The sequence below is a fragment of the Rhinopithecus roxellana genome, chromosome 19 (genome assembly GCF_007565055.1).
Source record: "Rhinopithecus roxellana isolate Shanxi Qingling chromosome 19, ASM756505v1, whole genome shotgun sequence".
Classification (NCBI taxonomy): domain Eukaryota; kingdom Metazoa; phylum Chordata; class Mammalia; order Primates; family Cercopithecidae; genus Rhinopithecus; species Rhinopithecus roxellana.
In genome coordinates this window covers 69,646,887-69,671,401 of record NC_044567.1, presented here as the reverse complement: position 1 = coordinate 69,671,401, position 24,515 = coordinate 69,646,887, and the positions used below count along the sequence as shown (strand labels likewise).

The 24,515-nt window shown below is 55.7% G+C and overlaps 4 protein-coding genes across 4 annotated transcripts; all 4 read right to left on the bottom strand.

The window, feature by feature from the left end:
- Window positions 1–41: 41 nt before the first annotated feature.
- On the bottom strand, window positions 42–6,689 carry FGF11 (fibroblast growth factor 11). The gene is made up of 5 exons (XM_010362348.2): window positions 5,185–6,689; window positions 3,421–3,531; window positions 3,124–3,227; window positions 2,173–2,371; window positions 42–1,889 (listed from the first exon to the last, which is right to left on the bottom strand). The coding sequence occupies exons 1-5, from the start codon at window positions 5,375–5,377 to the stop codon at window positions 1,819–1,821; spliced, it is 678 nt and encodes a 225-aa protein (XP_010360650.1). The 5' UTR covers window positions 5,378–6,689; the 3' UTR covers window positions 42–1,818.
- A 771-nt stretch (window positions 6,690–7,460) lies between these two features.
- On the bottom strand, window positions 7,461–9,558 carry TMEM102 (transmembrane protein 102). Its single transcript, XM_010362347.2, has 2 exons — window positions 8,906–9,558; window positions 7,461–8,797 (listed from the first exon to the last, which is right to left on the bottom strand). The coding sequence occupies exons 1-2, from the start codon at window positions 9,117–9,119 to the stop codon at window positions 7,485–7,487; spliced, it is 1,527 nt and encodes a 508-aa protein (XP_010360649.1). The 5' UTR covers window positions 9,120–9,558; the 3' UTR covers window positions 7,461–7,484.
- A 2,906-nt stretch (window positions 9,559–12,464) lies between these two features.
- On the bottom strand, window positions 12,465–16,385 carry SPEM3 (SPEM family member 3). The gene is given in 4 exon segments (XM_030923967.1): window positions 12,465–12,500; window positions 12,502–15,821; window positions 16,041–16,098; window positions 16,248–16,385. Coding segments are annotated over 4 exon segments (3,552 nt in total).
- A 1,686-nt stretch (window positions 16,386–18,071) lies between these two features.
- On the bottom strand, window positions 18,072–20,022 carry SPEM2 (SPEM family member 2). The gene is made up of 3 exons (XM_010362345.2): window positions 19,820–20,022; window positions 19,596–19,653; window positions 18,072–19,458 (listed from the first exon to the last, which is right to left on the bottom strand). The coding sequence occupies exons 1-3, from the start codon at window positions 19,955–19,957 to the stop codon at window positions 18,143–18,145; spliced, it is 1,512 nt and encodes a 503-aa protein (XP_010360647.1). The 5' UTR covers window positions 19,958–20,022; the 3' UTR covers window positions 18,072–18,142.
- Window positions 20,023–24,515: the final 4,493 nt, after the last annotated feature.

Sequence of the window (24,515 nt, the reverse complement as noted above, 5' to 3'; positions counted from 1 at the left end):
AACTGCCAAGCCCGCCACCAACAGATGACAGATAGCACTTTAGTTGTATACATCGTCTTTAATTGAGAAAGCGTGGAGTGGAGACCCAATCCCCTGGGAGCAGTTCCAGGAGTTGGGTGGAGCCTGAGCGGGGTTTGTGTGGGTGAGGGGACATCTACTTCTCTTGCAACAAGCCAGAAGTAGAACAGCCTAAGGAAAAGTGACCTGCCTTGGAGCCCTAATCCCTCCCTTAGGGCCCCCTCAGCCTACCCTATCCAAATCTGAGGCTATGGGAGTCTCCCTCCTAGTTCACTAGCAGGTTCCCAGTTTTTTCCAGGCTGCCCCTAGCGCTCCATGTTTTTCTGAAAAAATCTAGACAGGACCTTTTTGGGTATCTAAAACTTAGCTAAGGTTCTAAGCTGTAAGGTAAAGCAAGTTCTATCCAATTAGAAGCTGTCGGGGCATATGAGGTCTGGAGTGCAAGAGGCCTTCACCCTCCTTGGCCTGACCTATAGGGGAGAAGGGTGAGACTTATTGCTGAATTGGGGTCTCCTCACTGGGAGGGTCAAGGCTGTATCCATTTGTCCTTTTTATTCAGGACACATTACTTTAAGGACCTCAGCTTTAAAGGGGACCTGGAAGGAATTCCTGCTGAGGTAGCTAAGTATTCATATCCACCCAACACAGAGGCAGGTTCAATCATGCCATCATTTTGACCCCTCCCCCATCCCAGCTTTCCCTACTATGAGCCAGGGATCTTTCCAAAATTCCTCTGCCCTTCTCCAGACTCTGTCTCCCTGGCACGACCTCATCTGGTTGAAGTAGCTAGAAACTGCATGTAAAAATAAGCTTAGCATTCTATATGGAAGAATCATATTTTTAGAGAATTATCTAGGAAAAACAAGAAGTGGTTCTTGATTCATCCAGAACTGTTTTTATGAATCATAGCTGGGTCTTTTCCAGAACTCATCACTCAAGAAGGTGGGAGGGTGGGGCCAGAACTTACTGAGAGCAATAATATGGCTATACAGGCCCCCGCTCCATCCTGGGTAAAAGGGCTGAGAGTCATGATCTATGTCCTAGAGCTGGGATTCAGGAGGAAGTATAGCTCCATAAAGCACTAGAATTGGGTGTCTCTGGGATAAGAAGGTTAAACCCGTGGTCATCTGAGACTGGTTCCAGTTCAGGCCAAGGCCAACAGCTAGACAAGGCTCAAATCTAGCCTCTTTCTACTTGGAAACCAGGGATCCATCTGAGTCAAGGACAGAAGCCTGATGGATCCAGAGCAAAGGCTGGCAGCATGCCTGGGTTCCAGCACAGAGCCCTAGTGCAGAAGTGGCCCTGGCTAGGGTGTCCAGTGTTCCCGAATGTGTCCAGACCAAGGCAGAAGGTAGAGCAGGGAAAGAAGGACACATGAATCCTGAGCTTCAGTGAATCTAGAAATGGCTCAGTGGCAACGAAAATGGGCACGGGACTCCAGGAACTGGCTGAGCCGGCGTGGGAAATGTTTGCGCCCTGGCTGTCCATTTGGGAACTCCCAGCGCCATCTCAGGAAAAGGCAGTGGCGTTGTGTGAGTGTGGAAAGAAAGAAGTGATCAGCCAGGACCATCTTCAGACATCCCCCTCTCTGACTCCCTCCTAGGCCCAAGGATCTAAGGGTCTCAGCAGCCTCAGAAGTCACAGCCAGCCCCTAGGCTCCCTCAGGGTAGAGCACCTGGTGGGACCTGGCTGCTCAGGGCATGTGTGTGGCAGCAAGGGTGACAGCAGGACTGGGAGACAGGTTGTGGTGGTGGCTGGCTCACTGGGAGTGCAGGGAACCTCCAGTCCAGGGACTACATTTCAGGGGGCAGGGGGACTGGAAGGGGAGGCCTCGGGGACACTGTGGAGAGAAGGCTCCCGGTACACGGCCACTGTGAAGGGGAGAAAAAGAGGAGCAGGGAAGGAGAGTTAGGCACAGAGGGACCAGGCAGAACCAGTGCTCTGAAAGGGCTCCCTTCCCGTACATTCACCCTCCCAGAACCCCAACCCACAGGAGGAGAGCACCCCAAACCCCCAAAGGGCAAAGCCTTCCTGGCTTGATCTGTCATAACAGGGTCCTCTTATCACTTGTAGCCTGAGCTGTCTGCCCCTAAATATCTATATCAAGGTCAATACCCTCTCCTGTGGTCCACATTTTCTTGAGTCTATACCCACCCTCCATGAGCTTAGGCAGAAAGTGGGCAGCTGCCTTGGTCTTCTTAACTCGGTTTCCCTTCATGACCTGGCCCTCCTTGTCCAGGCCGAGGTACCAGGCCCGGCCAGAACGACGCTGGCGGTAGAGAGCAGAGGCGTACAGGACGTAGTAATTCTCAAAGACACACTCCTTAAAGCGACACTCAGCTGTGAAATGCGGCTAAGGAGACAAAGACCCAGAAAGGCACACAAAGACAGAGAGATAAAAAGACACATCACTGGGCAGAAGGGAGCTCATAGAAAGCACAAGCCAGGATAGATAGATATAATCCATATGTTTTTTGGGGGAGGGGGAGGGCAACTTCTGAGTCCATGTAGGACCTGGGAGCAAAGGGAGGACAAGGAAGAGGCCTGGTGGGCCCCTGAGGGACTAAGAACTAGGCTCTGGGCCAAGCGCAGTGGCTCATGCCTGTAATCCCAACACTTTGGCAGGCCGAGGCGGGTGGATCAGCTCAGGTCAGGAGTTCGAGACCAGCCTGGCCAGTACAGCAAGACCCTGTTACTATTTTTTTTTTTTTAAAGAACTAGACTTTTAGGGGTCTTGGAATAAGATTCCTTCTCTCCACTGTATTCCCAGTTTCTCACTATCCCCTATCCTGGATGACTCTAGGGAAGTGAGTAATGACAAAATCTGGAGGAGATGGGATGAGAAGTAGAGGCCCTAAAAGGCAGAAAGAGTTGGACATTCAAAGAGCCTGGGGCTGTGTTGGGGGTGTGCAAGGAGTGGGCATTGGAGAGACCCTAGAGGACTTGGTCCAGGACAGGCAGTGATGACAGGCCATGAGCAAAAGCTGGAGGGAGGAGTCCCGGGCAAAATGTCTGTAGTTGAGGAAGACTGTCATTCCCTCAAGGGACAAATTGAGGAAGGGGAGTTCCCAGTATTCCCCAGGCCACTCAGCCTCATTGTCTCACCGAACTATAGAGCAGTCCCTCAGCATTCATGGCCATGTAGTGACCCAGCTTGGCGCTCTGGATGGTGACCACACGGAGGCCTACAGGGATCAGGTTGAAGTGGGCTGGGGTGGAGAGAGGGAGCATCAATACCCAGGCCTTTGACCCTCACCTGAGCTCCCCTCATCCCAGCTCCGCTTTTTCCCTTAGGGGTCAGGAAGACGGACCAATGGCAACAGAAGCTGAAGAGGGAATAGGATTGTCATCTGCTGTCCCCATTCTCCCCCTTCCCACCCGGTGGCCAGCTTCCCCTCTCACTGAAGGAGCTGGTATCCTCTGGGGTGCCCTGGATACTTCCGTCGGGATTCGCCTGGAGGTAGAAACCCTGGCGGCAGAACAGTTTGGTGACGATGCCTTTGAGCTGAGGCTCTGGAGAGAGAGACATTCATCTTTGAAAATGACATCTCTGTTCCCAGAAACATTCCTACACTTGGCAGGATCAGAGGATGCAAGGAGAATGAAAGGAAGGAAGAGGGTCCCAGGGCCCTAGCTCTCTTACCCTCCAAGCACGCTCTCTCCCACCTCCCTTTCACTCCTGGGAAAGCTGGTGTGGGTCCCTTCTGTTTCCTATAACCAGGAGCTTTCAGTGTAATTTATTGAAATTTATTTAAATGGCTTAATTCCTACCCTACAGCTTAACCAGAAGCGGGGAGGAGTGGGGGAGGAGGGAGGGGAGAGATATATCAAAAGGTAGGGACAGAGGGAGACCAGCAGGGGTACTGAAGGGGCAGCGTGTTTGCGAAGGTGGGGGACGGTGGCAGCAGCAAATTGACCACAGGATAGGGGCTCTCCCTCAGGGGTGGGGGTGGGACTGGGTCTGACGCTGACTCAGCACCTGCTGCGGCTGCCGCTAGCTTGGCGAGAGCATTGCCTTGGCCCAGCGCCGGCCTGTCTGACACTGACCCGTCTGTTTGTCTGTCTGTCTGTCTGCTGGCTTGCGGGGGCCCAGCTCTCCCTGAGGCTCAGCCTCTCCCTTTCGGCCAGGTAACCCGCCTGGGGTAAGGGGGACATAACCAAGGATATGGGGGGGTGGGAGCTGAGGAGATGGAGAGGCAGGCTGAGTCACGTGGGGGCCCGGTCCCACTCAGAGGGTGGGCTGCGGATTGTACCACTATGGGCAGCCGGTGGCGCGGGGAGGAGGGCGCGAGGGGGCTACCCTTAAGGGAGTTGGGAGCGGGCGGGAGCAGGGCCAGAGGGACTCCCTGACTGTCGCACCTGGACGGGGACCACACTCTAACTCTCACAACTCTCCTCCCCCATCGCTTGCTCTCTGCCGACCTCCCTGTCCCCCCTTGTAGGTGGTACGACCCCCAAGAGTCTGCGCCCATCTCTAGCCGTGAACTGTATCTGAGTTCCTCCCAGCGTAGGGTCCCCTGAGCCTACGGGACCCGATTTCGGAGTGGCGCGGGGGTTAAGGGAGGGGGTGCCCAGCTCCGTTCTTGAAGCACAGGTCACGGGAGGAGGGCGCATAGAGGGCTGGCCGGCGAGGTAGCTGCAAGGACACCCGAGGGAGAGCTGGGGAGATTGGCTCGGAGCCAGGAGAGCTCGACCAGGAGGAACCGAGTCCAGGCGTGGAGGAGCGGGAGAACCGGGGCGGGCAGGTGCTGGGGGGGCGTGCTGCTGGAGCTTCAGAAACCCTTGGGGTGACCCAGGCGTCTGGAAACCCCCAGGCTTCTCCGCTCCAGATTGAAAGAATCGCGAGAACCTGCACGTAGGCGGAGGACGATGGGGGTGGGGACTGCTGTGTTAGGAAGGGGGGACGAGCAGGAACTCCGAGGCTTTCGGGGAGCTAGACTTAGCCCCTCAAGCCTTCCCCTTGACCTCGAAAATAAGGAGACTCCGGGTTATGGACTAAAGATAAGGGAAACTGAGGCACAGTCTGGCAGGGACTTTGTCGTCCTGGCCCACCCCCTTCCACTTCCGAGGAGCCCCTCAGCCAGGCCCTTTCCTTCAGAGTCCCTGGCCTCAATCTCCCAGGCAGAGAAACCTCTGGCCGGGAGACCCCGCCCCAGCCGCACTCACCCGGGCCGCGGTCCGGCCGCGCGGGCCGCCCCCCGCACAGTCGCACCTTGGACAGCAGGATGAGGAGCTGCTTCTGGCAAAGGGACTTGGTGCCGCGGGGACACACGCGCCGCTGTGCCGACACCGGCCGGCTGCCCCCGGGCTCGCGGACCTCCCGCTTCTGCCGGATCAGGCTACTGGCCAGCGCCGCCATGGCGCCCCGGGAGGAGACACCCCCAAACCGGCCGGCGCCAGGAGCGCGCTGGGCTCCAGCCCGCTCACTAGGGCATGCTCTTGACGCTCAGGCCCCGACTCGCTGCCCCACCCACAGGACCTGAGGATAAGCCCCAGAACCCCCCCCCCCACGTAAGCCCCTCCACAGCAGCCAGTTGCCACCCTTGGGCCCAGTACTGGCTCCACCAGATCCAGCAGCCTATGTACTACTCCTCAGTGGATCCCAGGCCCTCGAGTTTTGTCTCCTACTGAAAATGTCCCCTTTCCCTCCTCTCCAGTGTCTGTCCCCACTTCACCTATCCCAAAACCAAGACCACCCAAATTTCCAAGACGTGGTTAAAATATCTCCAGGCACCTTTCCACTGTATTTTGGGGCACACTCCTACCAAATCCACTCTTGTAATCTACAGGGTGTGGGACTTTCGCTTTGGGGATATTCGCTCATCCCACCCCTACTGGGGCACTGCCAGTGTCAGGAAGGAAGCCAACCTTGGTGTTTTTCCTTTGCTACACTCTAAATGGAGGGGATCCCCCACTTTTTTCACTGAACTCTCCCCAAAATATGTCTCAGAATATCCAGGTTGCCCAGATTCAGTAAGACGGGGCTCCCAGACCCTCTGGCTGGATAACAGCTTTTTCACCAAGTCACCCCCATGTCTAGTAGCATAGAATTCTAGCGGCCAAGACCCTTTCTTCACCTTCACACCCTCCGCTCCTTTTGAAGTCACCTCCAAATCCACCCTTCCTAGTAGATACACCAGGTAGTTGTCTGGAGGGCCTTCCGCCACCTCAACATGAGGAGCATCCGTGTTTGTTTTTTTTCTCCCCTGGCTGCCCCTTAAATTTTCTTGGGGACAGCTGGTGCTGTTTAGATCCCACGCCCTCCAATCTAACCAGTCCCCCCGAGAGAGGAGTGCACCCACGTTGTCACCAGTCCCCAAATGTGAACAGGCCCCCTACAAGTCAGAGCGGATCACAGCTTCCTGCGACAGGGCTTCCTCGTCCTCCCCGGGATTGCCTATAGCACCCCCTCTTCCTTTCCCCGACGCCCCTCAACCTGTCCTGTCCTGTTGATCCGGCGACGGGTGGCGCTGGCTTCGGCTCCAGGCTCCTCCCTCCCTGTCCCCCGCAAACGGAGCTTCCCCCCACGCCCGGCTAGGCGTCCCGGACCCTCGGGAAGGAGTGAGGGTGTCTCTGCAGAGCTCCCCGGTCCGGCGAAGTCAGAGCACTGGGCCGGTGGCTGGACCAGGCAGAGCGGCGGCAGCGGCGGCAGCGGCAGCGGCTGTGGGAAGCTGAGGCGGCGGCGGCGGCGACAGCAGTTCCCCCTCCTCGGAGAGCCGGCCCGGGGGCGGGGCAGGGGGCGGAGACGCTGGGAAATAGGAGGGTGAAGCCGGGCAGGAGGAACCCCGGGGTTCCTTGGAGGTAGAGAGTGCGGACTGTGTCTTACAAGCAGGCAAAGCCGAGGCAAGGCCGCACGTCTCAGCCTTCAGAAAAGGAGGGACAAGAAGGCCTCTCGAACGCACCTCTGGATAGGAAGGAGAGGTTGGGCCCAAGGGAGATGGAATGGCGGACGCTGGGAGAATGGAGAGGGACCCTACTGGCCGGGATGTTAGCGAGGACAGAACAGCACGAGGAAAGTGGGGGAAGAACTGGAGAGATGGAGGAGGGGTGGTGGTGAGATCCAGCCTCGGGCGAAATCCGGCCTCCTTCATATCTCTCTGCCTTTGTGTGTGAGCCAAATTGATCAGACCCTGGTCTCCATAACTCCTTTCCGCGTTTGGTCAGCAAATATGTTTTTCCCATTTCTATTGACCCTTAAGAGAAATGACCAAAAGAACTGGGGACAGACGGTTTCTGGAAGCTGCCCCTGGGCGGAGTGCTGGCCACAGATGTGGAGAGTAGCGAGGCTGGAATGCGGCAACCTGTGCCGCGGCAGGCGGGTGGTCCTAGAGGAGCAACCAACAGGGAGGCCTTCCAGAAGGGGGGCTTCAGGCCCAGGGCACACAGTTCCCCAGGCGAGGGGCAAGCTGTGCCCCCCACGTCTCGCTCGCCCTCAGAGGCACTTTCCACTGGTAGGAACAGCGTCTTTAATGGGCCCCGCCCCCCACGCCCGCCAAACCACCCCCTTTGCGGGCCACCTTGGCCTCCTCCACCGCGGCACGGAGGGCCCGGGCAGGGTCCCCACGGAGCCGGGCCAATTCTCCGAGCAGCGCAGCGGAGCAGTCCCCGGTACGGAGCTCTCGGCCGTTCAGAAAATAGTGAGGCAAAGTCCCGGCCTCGAGCACTCGGCTCAGCTCGTCTAGCAGCCCGAGGCAGCAGGCGCCCGCATTTTCTGGCCGCGCCAGGTAGAGCGCGGGCAGCCGCTCGCACGCCCAGTACAGCAGCGTCCTCAGGAGGTAGGGCGCCGCTGCCCGGGTCCCGGCCACCAGCGGGCGCAGTAGCGCCTGGGCCGCCGCGTGCGCCTGTAGCAGCGGCACTGGTATGCGCGCTTTGAGCGCCAGCTCCTGGCGGGCGAAACAGAGCTGCCAGGCGGAGGCGCACGGTCGCTCGGTGCCGCCACCGGGCACCAGGTAGAAGGAAGCCGACTCAGAGGCCAGAGGACCAGCCCATGAGTGGCTCCGAGCCCCCTCGGGCCAGCCGGCCACGGATACCACTGGGATCAGGTCGAAGAGCAGGAGGCGGCGAGGGGGATCAGGGGTAGCCAGGAGGACGGTGGTGAAACCCGCGTGGCGAGCTGCGTGCACCAGACGCGGAGCACCCGGGACAGGGATCAGAGACTCGGCGACCGCCGCCAGCGTAGCAAAGAACCAGGCAGCCACCTGGGAGGGACATAATGTGGGCCACGCTTCCCGAGCCTCGGACGGCTTTGGGACTGGGCTTTCGACGTCTGCCTTGGTGACGTCACTACTCAGTGTTTTCAAAGGCGCGGTAGAGCCAAGGTCGACTACGTCATGCTGAGGCAACTCGGACGATGAAACGTCACTAGGTGATTTTTCCAAAGACACTGGCGCCTCGTGCTCAGTGACGTAGCTGTGCGGCTGGTCTACAGAGCTTTGCCAGTCCTTGGAACTTTCTTCGCTCTCCGTTCGGTGGATCGAATCACGTGCTCCTGGGACTGGGGGTCCTAAGCAATCCTGCCACATTTCCCGGATGGGGGTTCCGCACACCAGCTCTGGGAGGCAGACCTGTGCGTAACAGGATTCCAGGTCCAGTTGCAGTTCAGTGCCGTCCAGTGAAAACATGGGCACTAGGAGTGTGAAGCCGGCATCGTAGTGAGGTCCTCGGGCGTAGGGACCCAGGGGTGCATGCCCCAGATCCAGGGAGCCCTCGCGAATCCCACCACGAAGCAGCAAGAGCTCTGCCTGGGGAGGAAAGCGAGGGTCCCGGCGGTGAACTAGACCTAAAAAAAGGGAACGGATCGTGAGGGTGTCGCCCAAAGCCGGGGCGGGGGCGGGGGCGTAGTGAGGCTGAGAGCTGTGAGTTCCCAAAGGCAAGTAGGGTTACTTACCAAGCAAAGAGAAGACAAAGTCCTTGGCCCGGAGGAGATCGGCTCCGGGCTTGGGCCCGTCACTCCAGCTCTCCTGCACACCCAGCTCCTGGATCAGCTGGGTCAATTCCTGCAGCTGCGCCCCGGAGCAGAAGTCGATGTCCGTGAGCGGCCGAGCTGGGGCCGGGGGCGGCGGGCCCCACCAGGGGGCACTCCCCCAGACCGCGGAAGCCATGCGGTTCTATCGTTTTGGGCTAGGGAAAACACGGAAGGGAGGTGGCCTAGACGGGCCTTTCCTTTGCTGCCAAAAAGTCGTCCCCGTTCTTCCCTCTTTCTGAGGCAGAGAGAGTGCCCCAGACACAAGCTACAAATGGGTCTGTAGATGATGGATTCTAAATTTAGTCCTCAAAATGAACAAATAAATACCTCCCCTATCCTGGCCCTTTTCTCATATGCAGTTCCCCGCCCGCATGAACTGGTTCACCGAACTCAGCAGGTAGAAAGTAACTGTTGCGCCTCCCACGGAACGCAGTAGCCAGGCTCCGCCACCGCCCCTTGTCTACCTCCCTTTACTTCTTTTTTGGAAGAGGCTTATTGGTCAGCGGCTTCCCCCTTATGGGAAGCAGTAAGGGTGGGGAGGAGAAATAGATTCAACAGGTTACTTCTTCCTGATGCCCACCTGGCCACGCCCCTACATTTTCGGCCACGCCCCTTTCTGGAGGCTGTCAGGGTGGTTTCTGCCGGGTCGGGTCGCCAGTCAGAGCTCAGTCACTCCTTTAGCCCTGCTGAGATCCCGCGTTATCCTGGGAGTTGTAGTTTCCCGCTCTACTAGGGCGTAGGAGCCACGCCCCCACATCCTTTCCTGTTCGGCTGAAGTAGTGCCTGATGGAAGTTGTAGTTCCTCTGGAGATAGATTATTCTGTCTCTTTTCATGCCCATGTCAACCCCACTCAAACATTCCTTGGGGTTTGAGACCGGTAATAGGATGGCTCTGAGTCGCAAACAATAATGAGGGATGGGCCGGGTGCGGTGGTTCACACCTGTAATCCCAGCACTTTGGCAGACTGAGGCAGGTGGATCACCTGAGGTCAGGAGTTCAAGGCCAGCCTGGCCAACGTGGCGAAACTCTGTCTCTACTAAAAATACAAAAGTTAACCGGGCGTGGTGGTGGATGCCTGTAATCTCAGCTACTCGGGAGGCTGAGGCAGGAGAATCACTTGAACCCAGGAGGCAGAGGGTACAGTGAGCTGAGATCGTGCCATTGCACTCCGGCCTGGGCGATAAGAGCAAAACTCCATCTCAAAAAAAAAAAAAAAAAAAGTAATGAGGGACACACTCTAGGGCCTGGGGAGAGATAGGGACCCCTGCATCCCTGTGTGATACAGGAGCCCTGGTCACTTAGATCTACTAGAGTTTTTCCATGTAATTATAACTTCCTCATTTTGGGGATGAGGAGAGTACCGCCTAGAAAAGTTGCACAGCTGAGCCAGGGAGGTGCTGGAAAGGGGTTCCCTGACTGGGTGGGGTGGGGGGTGCATCTTGGAATCCCAAAGGTGGTAGTGTTAGGCAGGAGCACACAGATAGTGACCCAGAAATGGACGTTTGACTCATAGAAGAGACATACATGTTAGTGATGCCCACCTCAGGTCACTGCTACCTGAGTCATGGCAGGGATCTCAAAGTCTTGTTTTGTTTTGTTTTTGAGACGGAGTCTCACACTGTCACCCAGACTGGAGTGCTGTGGCGTGATCTCCACTCACTGCAACCTCTGCCTCCCGGGTTCAAGCGATTCTCCTGCCTCAGCCTCCCGAGTAGCTGGGATTACAGGTGCCTGCCACCACACCTGACTAATTTTTTGTATTTTTAGTAGAGACAGAGTTTCACCATGTTGGCCTGGCTGGTCTCGAACTCCTGACCTCAGATGATCCTCCCGCCTCAGTCTGCCAAAGTGCTGGGATTACAGGCATGAGCCACTGTGCCCGGCCTGGACTTCTTACATTCTTTCTGCCCTTGGTCTGTCTCCAGGACGGGATAGGCCTAAGTCCATGGATAAGAAAATTAAGGAGGAGGGACACCTAGGAAAATTAGAGGCCTGTAAAAGAAGAGACTCCCCAACTCTAGAGATCAGTTTGGGAAGCCCAGACCTCAGGGGTTCCTAGCCACTGACAGAGAGCTTTTCTCCCTCAGCAACCAGAGCTGGGGTCCCTGGGAGAACCGAGAGCAGCAAAGCAGCCCAGAACTGCGCAAGTAGGTTCCCATACACACACATCTGGCTGTGACCCAAGAGACCAGATCAGGAGAACTGGAGACTGGGCTCTTTCTCATAGTCTGGAGTAACCAGGCATCAGACATCCCTGCATCTCACCTCCTCCCCAGAGGGTGGCTTCCGAGGCACTCTAAAAAGAACTAAGTTCTCTGGACTCATGGGAGCCTTGAAGATGTTAAGAATGGGTGACAAGGAATAGTTCATCTAGACTCTACTTTTTTTTTTTTGAGACGGAGTCTCGCTCTGTCCCCCTGGCTGGAGTGCAGGGCCTAGTTCCTCTAGACTCTAAAGCATGGCTCTCCAATATAATTTTCTGTGACGATAGCAAGGTCCTGAGTTGGTCCTGTCTAATACAGTAGCCACCAGCCACCTGTCGCTGTTGAGTACTTGAAACATAGATAATGTGGCCGGGCGCAGTGGCTCACGCCTGTAATCCCAGCACTTTGGGAGGCCGAGGCGGCGGATCACTCGAGGTCGGGAGTTCGAGACCAGCCTGGCCAACATGGTGAAACCCCCATCTCTACTAAAAATACAAAAATTAGTTGGGTGTGGTGGTGCACACATGTAATCCCAGCTACTCAGGAGGCTGAGGCAGGAGAATCGCTTGCTTGAACCTGGGAGGCGGAGGTTGCAGTGAACCAAGATCACGCCACTGCACTCCAGCCTGGGTGACAGAGCAAGACTCTGTCTCAAAAAAAAAAAAGAAAAAAAAGGAAATATAAATTAAAATTAAACAAAATTTAAAATTCTGTTCTGCAGAAACATCTACTATTTTTTTTTTTTTTTGAGACAGAGTCTTGCTGTGTCATGGAGGCTGGAGTGCAATGGCACAATCTCGGCTCACCACAACCTCCGCCTCCCAGGTTCAAGCGATTCTCCCTGCCTCAGCCTCCCGAGTAGCTGGGATTACATGCGTGCACCACCATGCCCGGCTAATTTTTGTATTTTTGATAGAGACGGGGTTTCACCATGTTGGCCAAGCTGGTCTCGAACTCCTGACCTTGTGATCCGCCCACCTCGGCCTCCCAAAGTGCTAGGATTACAGGTGTGAGCCACTGCACCAGGCCTAATATACATTTTAATAGCCACATTTGGCTAAAGGCTAGTGTATGGGACAGAGCAGCTCTAGGGCCTTGAGGATAATGGGCTTAGCTATGCAGCTACGGAGGAGAAACAGGGACCTGTTCTCATCAGCTCTGTGAGTGGCCAGCATCAGGGATGGGCTGGGGTGGATGTCCTCAAACAAACACAGAACATTTCTCTCGCCTTTTTATTCCTGATGCACTTTTGTCCCCTCTTTGTCCAAGGTTCTCATCACATTCTGATATCCCCACTCCTTGATGGTTTCCCCTGAGTTGCTGGGTGCCTCTTGACGAAGGCGCCTAGGAGACAGAGCTTCACACTTGTCATTGCCCACTGCCAACTGTCTCTCACGGGCATCAAAAACCACATGCCCTGCCCGGGTGCCTGGTCCGGGGCAGTGGGACTTCCAGTTGATTTGGGAAGGCATAGACATCTGACGATAGTTCTGGTAGCCTGAAGGAACTGGATCCACAGGGCGGTCCACCCCGTGCTGGCTGCCTGCCCGCCGGGAGGATGACTGCAGCTCAATTAATACAGGTACCTCTGAGAAGGTCTGCAGGTCACTGGAGACCACTTGGACCTTGGAAGAGAAGGAGTTCTGATTGAGTTGGACAGGAGCCCAGAGGACGTGCCGCTGTGCGTCCTCCTTCTGAGCAGCCTTCTCAGGCACAAATGACTTCATCAGGCACAGTGTGGACTTTGGGGTCTGAAGTGGGGATAAAAGCTGGACAGAATCAGAACCTAGAACAGGGCTTGGGTTCTTGTGGAGGCCAGGATCTGGGATGAGGCATGAGTTCTTGTAGGGGCCAGATTCCTGGGTAAGGCCTGAAATCTTGGGGAGGCCAGAGTCTTGGACAAGGGCTGGGTCTTTATGAGGGCCAGGATCTTGATTAATTCCTGGGCACTTGTGGAGATTAGAGTCTTGCCTATGTTCTGAGCTCCTGTAAACTCCAACATCTTGGGGAGGGCTAAATCTTCTTTCATCTTTAGTGGCTTGGGTAAGGCTTGGGAGGTTGGAATCTTGAGTAAGGCCTTTAACTTTGTGGCCACCCCAATCTTGGATAAGTCCTGGATTCTTGTAGTCTCCTGAGTCTTGGGTAAGGCCTGAGCACTTTGGGAGGCCAGAGGTTTGGACAAGGCCTGGGCTCTTGCGGAGACAAGATTCCTGGATAACTCCTGAGCTCTTGTTGACTTCAGAGTCTTGGGCAACATATGGACCCTTCCGTGATCCAGAATCTTCAGTAAGGCCTGGGGTACTACAGACTCCTGGATCTTGGACATTGCTTGTATCCTTGTGACCTCCAGAATCTTTAGAAGAGCCTAGGTTCTTTTGGTGATCAGTTGCTTGGGAGAGATCTTGATTTTTATAGACGACAGTCTCTTGGTTTGGTTCAGAATTCCTATAGACTCCAGAGTCTTCTGTAAAGCCTGAACTCCTCTGAAGATCAGAAGTTTGGGTAGATGGTGTTTTCTCGTGGAGGCCAGGGTGTTGGGTGAGACATGGGCTCCTAAGAATACCAGCTTCTTGAGTCAGACCTGTGTTCTTTTGGGGGTGGGTATCTTGAGTAATGCCTGAATTCTTGTGGAGGCCAAAGTCTTGAGAAGGGCTTGGATTCTGGCATAGATAAGAATCTTGGAGAAGGCCTGGGAAATCATGTAGGCCTTGATTTTGAGCAAGACCTGGGTTCTTGTGGAGGCCTGGATCTGGGGTAAGGCCTGGGTTCTTGTGGAGGTCTGGGTTTTGGGCAAGGTCCAGATTCCTGGGAACTCTGGAGTCTTTTGAAGGGCACGGGGTCCTTTGAAGGCCAGAATGTTGGGTAAGGCCTAGACTCTCACGACATTCAGGGCATTGGGGTTGGATCAGGGGTTGGGAAATGGTGGCGAACAGGGAAGGGATGGGGAAGTGGGAAGTGGGGATGGACTGAGGAGACTTGGAGGTTGCAAGAACAGTAGGGGTTTGTATTAAGGTGGAGGGCCTCTGATGGTTGGTGGGTTGAGGAGGAACAAAGGATCTGGGAGGAACGAGAGGCAGGGAAAGAGTGCACGGTGGAGGAAGGGTGCATACTGAGCTCTGGGCAGTGGTTTCAGAATGAAAGCAAGGCTTGACACATGCAGTATCCTGGGAGTAGACAAGGAATTTGGGGTAGACTGGAGGCTGGGAGTCTGTGTTCTTCTCAGAACTGCAAGGATGGAAGCTGCAATAAGGGGAAGTCTTGGTCTGGGGGAACTTGTCTTTGGCGTCATCTGAGATCTTCCATTCCATATTCCCTAACTCCAGGTAGCCCAGTATGGATCCTGCAGGAAGCTTGGCACTATCCCCACTGCATTGCTTTGTTTGCTCAGATATACCAGAACTCCCCAGGTCCTGACCCTCTTGGGGCCTGAAGAGGGTAGCCAAGTCTTTTCTTGAATACTCAGGGTTCTGGGGGCCGGACATATGGAAGAAGTTCTGCTTTGCCCTGCGGGCATCATAGACCACATGGCCAGTGGAGAGGTCATGGCCGAAGGCAGGTCGGGGAGAGGGTATAGGAGTTATGATAGGGGCAGGGGTGGTGCCAGGGACAGGATCAGGGACAGGAGTGGTAGTCAGGGCCATGACCAGTGCTGGGGCAGGGGCGGGGGCAGAGGCTGGGACAGGGGCTGGTGTAGGAGCTAGGACAGGAGTACTATGTGGGGCAAGAGTTCCGGGAGGAGCTGGGGCAGAGGTTGGGACAGGAACCGAGCTACAGACTAGATGAGAGTGGTCTGGGATATACGCTGGGGCATGGGCTGAGGTGTACTCAAGGGCATGGGTCTGGGGGTGGGCTGGGGCAGGCATAGGAGCATGGGCTGGGGGATGGGCTGGGGCATGGGCTGAGGTGTGTTCAGGGCTGTGGGCCTGCGAGTGAGTATGCTCAGGGGTGTGGAGTGGAGCGTGGGTTTGGGCCTGGGCTGACGTATGGGCTTCAGTGTGAGCTGAGGCCTGGGCTGGGGTAGGGGCTGAGGTGTGAGCTTGGATATGGGCTGGAGTCTGAGCTGGGGTAGGGGCCGAGGTATGGGCTTGGATGTGGGCTGGAGTCTCAGATGGGGTAGGGGCTGAGGTGTGGGCTTGGGCCTGGGCTGAGGTGTCCTGGGCCTGGGAGTGGGTGCCCTCGGGGGTGCGGGCTTTGGAGTGGGTCCAGGAGTGGGCAGTGGTGTGCACAGAGGTGTGGGCCGTGGCATGGATCCAGGGGTGGGTGAGGGTGTGCACAGGAATGTGGGTTGGGGAGTGGACCTGGGCCTGAGCTGGAGCCTGGGCTGGGGCACAGTCTGGGGTCTTAGTCTGGCTCTCTTGGGGCAGGCGGCATGGATCCATGTCCAACTTGCTCATCTTTGGGAACTGGGAAGATGTCTCTGGCGTGGAGAGCAAGGAGGCTTGAGCCTTTAAGGCTGTGACCTGAGGTGCCTCCCCAACTCCCATCATCTCCTCCTTGTACAGTCCCCATGGAGACTCCCTGGGAACCCTGGCATGTCCACATTTAGGTGGCATCCAGCAGCATGCAGAAACCTTCTCATCATTCGTGTCTGGTATCCAGGAGTCAAGATGGCTAACGTGCCTGGGCAGGAAGCCTGGGCGATGATGGACGCGGGAAGAGACTTTTGAGCACAGGTTCTTGGGATCCACGGAGGAGCGAATACATATGGGATGGCTGCCGCTGCTGTTGCTTGTCTGCAGGGAGAGGTAGGATGGGACAATGCTCTGGTTCCCTAGGGACTGAGAACTGGGCCAGGGATAGGAGAAAGGGGACAGGCCCATATCCCTGGGAGCCCATACAGGGGCCTACTCACCTTTGGGAAAAAAATGATGGAAAAGAATCCGCAAGGAGCTCTTCAGATGCTTCCAGAGCTGAGGGGAGCGGGAGGGCGGGTGAGTCCGGAAGCAGGGTGAGCCCCTAAGTCCAACTCTTGTCTGGCCACACCCCAACAGCCCTCCCATCTCAGCCCCTTCAAGACCCCAGGGCTCCCCCAACCCTGCTACCCAGATCCTGCCCTGACCAGAGTCACCACATTGATCCACACGTTGAGCAAGATGAAGCTGCCCAGAAGAAGAAGAATCGAGTCTCCTAAGTCTTGGCACTTCCTGGGGTTGGTGCCAGAGCACACCTGGGCCCCATGATAGGCTCGCTCACCCATGGCCTGGGGTCCCAGGACTGCCTGGGCCCCCGGCCCTCACACAGTCACTAGGAGGAAGACTCCTGTTGTTGGGGAGGGGGCGGACTGAGTCATAATGAGGCAGGTGGTCAGGATCACAATGAGGAAGGTCGAGGAAGAGGAGGGCCCAGGGTGGAACTCTCTGATAACCAGGTTTGAGTAACCAGGTGTAGACAGTCAAACAGGGTCTGGAGGCCAGTGACCCTCTCCTGTTTCTCCATCGTTCTCTACTGCTGGGTGACTCACTCACTCATTCACTCATTCCATCACTCCCTCCCTCCCTCCTTCCTTCCTTCCTCTCTCCCTCCCTCCCTCCCTCCTTTCCTTTCTTTTTTTTTTTTTTTTGAGATGGAGTCTCGATCTGTTGTCCAGGCTGGAGTGCAGTGGTGCGATTTCGGCTCACTGCAATCTCCACTTTCCAGGTTCAAGCGATTCTCTGGCTCAGCCTCCTGAGTGGCTATAGCTGGGACTACAGGCATGCACCACGACATCCAGCTAATCTTTGTATTTTTCGTAGAGATGGGGTTTCTTTCCTTCTTTTTTTTTTTTTTTTTGAGATGGAGTCTCACTCTGTCACCCAGGCTGGAGTGCAGTGGCGCGATCTCGGCTCACTGCAAGCTCCACCTCCCGGGTTGACGTCATTCTCCTGCCTCAGCCTCCTGAGTAGCTGCGACTACAGGCGCCCACCACCATGCCCGGCTAATTTTTTTGTATTTTTTAGTAGAGACGGGGTTTCACTGTGTTAGCCAGGATGGTCTCGATCTCCTGACCTCGTGATCCACCTACTTCGGCCTCCCAGAGTGCTGGGATTACAGGCGTGACCCACTGCGCCTGGCTGAGATGGGGTTTCTTTTTTTTGAGATAGATTCTCTGTCACCCAGGTTGGAGTGCAGTGGTGTGATCTCAGCTCACTGCAACCTCTGCCTCCTGGGCAAGCGATTCTCTTGTCTCAGCCTCCCCAGTAGCTGTGACTACAGGTGCGTGCCACCATACTTGGCTAATTTTTTTTATTTTTTTAGTAGAGACAGGGTTTCACCGTGTTAGCCAGGATGGTCTCAATCTCCTGACCTCATAATCTGCCCGCCTCAGCCTCCCAAAGTGCTGGGATTATAGGCATGCGCCACTGTGCCCAACCAAGACGGGGTTTCATCATGTTGGCCAGGCTGGTCCCGAACTCCTGGCCTCAAGTGATCTGCCTCCTCGGCCTTCCAAAGTGCTGTACAGATGTGAGCCATGTGCCCAGCCACTCCTGCAGTTTCATTTCAGAATCCTAAACACTTCACCCCTTGACTACACCAGAGACTGGGAAGACCTCCGCCTCAGAGCCCTGGGGGAGGCCTGGCTGGAATCCAGAGCCTCGGCCTGGTCCTGTACCATGAGCTAAGTAAATCCCAAAGAGCCCCACTTGAGACACTGACTTCAGAATCCAGACCTGATCCTTTCTGGGAACAGGGAGAATAGAGAGCCTGGGTGGTTGTCATCAGCCAGTGCAGGATCTATGTAGTCCATGGTGCAGACCAGGAGGGCCTGCTCGCAGCCGCATGGCCACTAAACCAAGGGGTGCCTCGCACCAAGAAGGGGACACTGGTTTCTCATTTCAGGAAGCCAAGGGCAGGGACCCAGGCTGGCCGAAGGAGTGGCACTCCCATGCAACAGACCACCACAGTGTTTCCGGGACTCTGTTTCCCTTTATTCTTCTCTCTCCACGCCCTTCCCCGCGCCCCATATCCGCCTGCTGGTCAGTTGAGTTTCCCCGTCTGGCTCCTGTGCAGAGAGGGCCTTGAGGAGGAGGTGGAAGCCAGTGGCAGTGAGCTGGACCTGGCTCCGCTCTCCTGCACCTGCCGCTTCAGCTCCAGGCTGTCGTACACCTGATAGTTGGCGTTGCCCCCTGGATTCCGGCTGAGTGGGACGAACGTGGTCGGGGTTGGGACAGGATCTGCAACCTGGACTTTGGGCCGGGGCTGGGAGGAATGGGGGATTCGTACTGAGCCTGGAGCTGGGGTCCGTTGGTGGGAGGCCTCGCCCAACACCGTGAGGGAGGCAGAGGTAGTCAGAGGACGCCGGGCGGGCAGAGCCTCAGCCCAGTCGGCTGCCCAGCGCTGCACTTCATGGGGGTCCCGGGAGCTGTAGCCCAAGGGTTCCGTGGATGGCTGGGGGCTGCGGTGGGACTGGCCGTGAGTGTGACCAAGCAGACTCCGCCGGTGGGACTGTGGGGAGTGGTGCTCCCGGCAGCCCTGGGCCTCGGGCCGGGCGTTCCGGGACACCAAGGTAGGGGGGCGCTCAAAGCCCTCCATGCCACGCCGCCACTGATCCCAGGAGTCATACAGTATCCGGCCCACTGAGGGGTAAGGGCTGTGCCCCCTGGGGACCCAAGATGGGTTAGGGGGCAGCTGGCGGGGAGGTGGTGGAGACGAGACCCACTGCTCAGCCTCCACATTGCCCCATAGTCGGGACTGGGAACCGTGGGGCCCATAGGACTGCAGCCTCAGCTCAGACTTGGCCTCTACACGCTTGGGCATGCAGCGCAGCTCAGGTGACAGGTAGAGAGAGGGTGGTGGTGGCAGACTGGCCAGGATACCACCCTGGTGGCCCCACAGTCCCACATTGGAGGGCAGACCGGCTCTCTGATAAAACCCACCCCAGCCGCGACGTGGGTACTTGGGATACGGGAAGGGCAGGTCGTCCTGCTCCTCCAGGTAGGAATCCAGGTCCTCCCGATCAAAGAAGGGCACCCGGTGTCGTTGTGACATCTTTTGGCTGCGATGTGGGTGATGGAAGACTGAGCGGCTATGGGGGATTTGTCTGTAGTTCTGCGGCTGCTGCTGGTGGTTGCAGCAGCGACGGCAACCACGGCGGGGGTGGGGGCGGCGGCGGCGGCGATGAAGACAGCGAAGACTGCTGCTGTGATGGCTGGAGAAGCGGTGGCAGGAGAAAGCGGAGTACCGTGTGGGTCGGGCCATCTTCACCTGCACAGGGTCCAGGATGCAGTGGATGTGGACGTCCTGAGCCTTGTCTGGGGGACCACTGGGGGAACTTTCGCTGGCCTGAATTTCATCTGGGGAAGGCAAGAGTCTATGAAGTCAGGGCAATTGTCAGAAGAGCTCAAGGTTGGGAACACTGGGCCCTGGGTTTCTAGGGCCATTGTCAGGGGCGGGGATGGGGGTCCCCTACCTCTCCAGCAGCCACACTTACTTTTCCGAGTAGTCCAATCAATCATCTTGTCTAAGGCGTTCTGGAGTCCATGCCACATCTGGGGCAGAGTGGCAGAGAGTGAAGGCCAGGCCCTCCACGCCCAGCACCACCACCCCTGCCCCTGCCCCAGTCTAGACCGCACCTGCAGGTGGAGATGTAGGCTGCAGCTGGCTCCCACCCTCAGCCCTCTTCACCCCCAGAGATGGTCCACAATCATCACTGACCATAGTTGTCACATTGATGCCAATGTTGACAAGAACGATGAGGCCCAGCAGCAGGAATAAGACGTCCTCGGCATCGTGGGGGCTTTCTTGGTATTGATTGCAACATCCCAGGGTGTTATGCCATAGCTGGTTTTCCATGGGGGGGGGTCCTAGGGCCACCTGGGCCACCCCCCTCCACCCCCACCCCCGGCCCCAACCCACACTGCACTCATACCAATCCCCCGAGATCACTACAAGCTGGTAAGGGAGCCAGGTCACAATGAGGCAAGCTAGCGAGAGTCACAATGTGGAGGTGGCAGCTTTTATCCATTCTGCTGGTCCCTTCTACCACCATCTCCAGCCGTGGCTCCTACTTGGTGGAGCCCGGTCCCCAGATATCCCAGATCTTAGTCTGTTCCTCTGTCTCCATGAGGCTTGCTTAACCCCACACCTGGTTCCTGAGCTGAAGACAAGGTAGTTAGAGGATGACACCGTCATCACAGGGGTTGAAGCATGCATAAGATATGTCCTGTTTCATTGTTCTTTTGAGACATTATGGCAACTTACATAGCCTGTTGGTGTGCCTTCCCCCATGGTTACTTTGGGGCCAGCAGCTAGGGTGACTAGATGGGCGGGTGACACTAACAGTCCCCTCAGGCATCACCCTGCTGTACCAGTCCCTCCCTACTCTGCCGATTTCCCTGTCAAAATTCCTCTAGCTCCCATCTCTGCCCAACTCTTCCTGGCCAGAGACTCCAGCCCTAGGTGTTGGTGGTCCGTGAGCCCACCCGCCCCTTCGTCACACTGACATCTGCCTCACTGAGGTTACTGCCTCTGGCAGAACCAACCCCAGCCGTGGTTTCTCCATCCTGACCACCTGCACTCCCACCAACCCACCCTTACAAGGTGAAAAATAGTTAAGCTGCTACCTTAAGAAAACCCGGGCTGGGCACAGTGGCTCATGCCTGTAATCCCAGCACTTTGGGAGACTGAGGCAGGTGGATCACCTGAGGTCAGCAGTTCCAAACTGGCCAGCATAGTGAAACCCCATCTCTATTAAAAACACAAAAATTAGCTGGGTGTGGTGGTGCACGTCTGTAGTCCCAGCTACTCGGGAGGCTGAGGCAGGAGAATCACTTGAACCCAGGAGGTGGAGGCTGCAGCAAACTGAGATCTTGCCATTGCACTCTAGCCTGGGTGACACATCAAGACTCTGTCTGCGGAAGGAAGGAAGGGAGGGAGGGAGGGGAGGGAAGGAAGGAAGGAAGAAGGAAGGAAGGAAGGAAGGAAGGAAGGAAGGAAGGTGGGGACGGAAGAAAGAAAGAAGAACGAATAAAGAAAGAAAGAAGAAAGAAAGAAAGAACGAAAGAGAACGAAATACAGAAAGAAAGAAAAGAAAGAAAGAAAGAAGGACGGAACGAAGGAAAGACGCACTCCGGAACCAATTCACGCATTCACGACTCCATCCCGAAACGAAGCAATAAATCACAGAAAGGCCACTCACTAACGAAAACCTGCCGGCGCAGTGGCTCAGGCCTGTAATCCCAGGCAGGTGGATCACCTGAGGTCAGGAGTTGGCGACCAGCCTGGCCAACATGGAGAAACCTCTACTAAAAATACAAAAATTGCTGGGCATGGTGACAGGTGCCTGTAATCCCAGCTACTTGGGAGGCTGAGTCAGGAGAATCACTTGAACCTGGGAGGTGGAGGTTGCAGTGAGCTGAGATTGTGCCATTGCACTCCAGCCTGGGTGACAGAGCTTAATAGTCTCAAAACAAACAAACAAACAACCCAACAACAACAACAAAAAAAACACATGCAATAAACAAAGCACAAAATAGATGTAATTGTTAATAGGCCAAAAAGAGTGTTTGACTTAAAACAGGTGCATGACTGGGGTCTGTGGCACCCTGGAGACTGCAAGCCATTTGTTTACACAGTGAACCACTCAGCAGCAAGAAAGGCCAGTGAGCATTTCCCATCCAGCCTCCAAACACATAGTAGATGTTCAATATATATCCACTGAATGCAATCCATTGAAAATGATCAGTAACATTAGTTGAATGAGAGAAGCAGGGCCATTTGCAAACGGTCCATCTGCTCACATTCCAGGAATCTGTCTAGAGTGGAAGGTGAAGTCCAGTTCCCTCAGCCTGGGCTTATGCACCTGGCTGCTTGTTCCCAAGTGGTGTGTGTGTGCATGTGCTTGTGATCCCAGTTGTCTAGGAGAAGGGCAGGGCCTGAGTTTGAGTTTCTGAGTTCACACGGCGAACTGGGGAAGGTGGGAGATTCTGGTGGGTCACGCTGGCTCTGCAGCAATGGGATGGAGCATCTGAGGCCATGAGCCTGATCCTCAGTGTCTGTGTAACCATGCACAAGACATTTAGCTTCTTTGAACTTAGTCTCCTCACTGGTGACATAGTGAGTTAATCAAAGGAGTGAGGTCACAGAGGGCTGTGATGTCACAGTGAGGTACCTCTTGAGGGGGTCCCCAATACTTCTTTTTTTTTTTTTGAGATGGAGTCTTGCTCTGTCACTCAGGTTGGAGTGCAACGGTGCCATCTCGGCTCACTGCAAGCTCCACCTCCCAGGTTCACGCCATTCTCTTGCCTCAGCCTCCCTAGTAGCTGGGACTACAGGCGCCTGCCACTATGCCCGGCTAATTTTTTTTTTTTTTTTTTGTATTCTTTAGTAGAGACAGGGTTTCACCGTGTTAGCCAGGATGGTCTTGATCTCCAGACCTCATGATCCACCTGCCTTGGCTTCCCAAAGTGCTGGGATTATAGGCGTTAGCCACCGTGCCCAGCCAAGGGGCCTCCCAATATTTCATCCTCTGCTCCAGTCCTTCTTAAGGGTATAGGATCTTCAGTGTGAATGGGGAACTGTGAGGGACTAGATGCCCTCTCAGCCATCCCTCCCTAAATAAATAGGGCTTACGTGGGAACCAGGCCTCACCTGTGGCTGCAGCCTAACCCTGGGCTCTGGCAGGCACCAGCCTTCTAAGGAGCTAGGGCCATGGAGATGGAGATCTCTCCTGTAGTGCAGGACTGCACTACAGGACCTGGGGTAGAATTTAGGGGCTTCTCCGTGCACTAAAGAAAACAAGGTTTTTTGTTTGTTTGTTTGTTTGTTTGTTTTTTTGAGACAGAGTCTCGCTCTGTTGCCCAGGCTGGAGTGCAGTGGCTGGATCTCGGCTCACTGCAAGCTCCGCCTCCCGGGCTCCTGCCATTCTCCTGCTTCAGCCTCCCGAGTAGCTGGGACTACAGGCACCGCCACCTTGCCCGGCTACTGTTTTTGTTTTGTTTTTTTTTTTTTTTTTGAGGCGGAGTCTCGCTCTGTGGCCCAGGCTGGAGTGCAGTGGCCGGATCTCAGCTCACTGCAAGCTCCGCCCCCCGGGTTTACGCCATTCTCCTGCCTCAGCCTCCTGAGTAGCTGGGACTACATGCGCCTGCCACCGCGCCCGGCTAATGTTTTGTATTTTTAGTAGAGACGGGGTTTCACCATGGTCTCGATCTCCTGACCTTGTAATCCACCCGCCTCGGCCTCCCAAAGTGTATTTTTTTTTAGTAGAGATGGGGTTTCACCAGGTTAGCCAGGATGGTCTCGATCTCCTGACCTCATGATCCGCCTATCTCGGCCTCCCAAAGTGCTGGGATTACAGGCTTGAGCCACTGCACCCGGCCAAGAAAACAAGGTATTAACGGGGCATGGTGGTGCCTGTTGTCCCAGCTACTCAGGAGGCTGAGGCAGGAAGACTGCTTGAATTCAGGAGGTTGAGTCTCCAGTGAGCCATGATTGCACCACAGCCTGGGTGACAGATCAAGACCCTGTCTCAGAAGAGGGGTAGGAAACAGGCCCAGCACAGTGGCTCACGCCTGTAATCCCAGCACTTTCAGAGATTGAGGTAGGCGGATCGATTGAGCCCACGAGTTTGAGACCAGCCTAGGCAAAGTAGTGAAACCCAATCTCTACAAAAACTAGTGGCACGGCCAGGGAGGGGTGGCTTACACCTGTTATCCCAGCGCTTTGGGAGGCCGAGGAAGGCGGATCACCTGAGGTCAGGAGTTCAAGACCAGCCTGGCCAACACATGGCGAAACCCCATCTGCACTAAAAATACAAAAATTAACCAGGCATGGTGGTTCACACCTGTATTCCTAGCTACTTGGGAGGCTGAAGGCAGGAGAATTGGTTGAACCTGGGAGGCAGAGGTTGCAGTGAGCCAAGATTATGTCATTGTAGTCCAGCCTGGGTGACAAGAATAGGACTCTATCTTAAAAACAAAAACAACCACACACACACACACACACACACACACACACCAACCAAACAAAAAACAACAACAAAAACAAACAACTAGCGGCCCGTGCCTGTAGTCCTAGCTACTCAGGTGGCTGAGGTGGGAGGCAGTTGGGACTGCAGTGAGCTGTGATTGCACCACTGCACTCCAGCCTGGGCAACAGAGCAAGACTCTGTCTCAAAAAAAGAAAGAAAAGAAAAGAAAAGAAAAGAAAAGAAAAGAAAAGAAAACAAGGTAGAGGCAGGTGAGAGCCTTGGAACCCAGAGGGCCTGGGAAAGGCTGAGGACAGGGACAGGCCTTTGGAGCAAAAGGTTGATGAGGGTCCTCAGGGCCCTGTGGCCAGGGACAGCATTCTCTTCACAGCCACAGCTTCTAGGTGCTGTGTGGGCCCTGGCACCCCAACACCACCACAGATCACC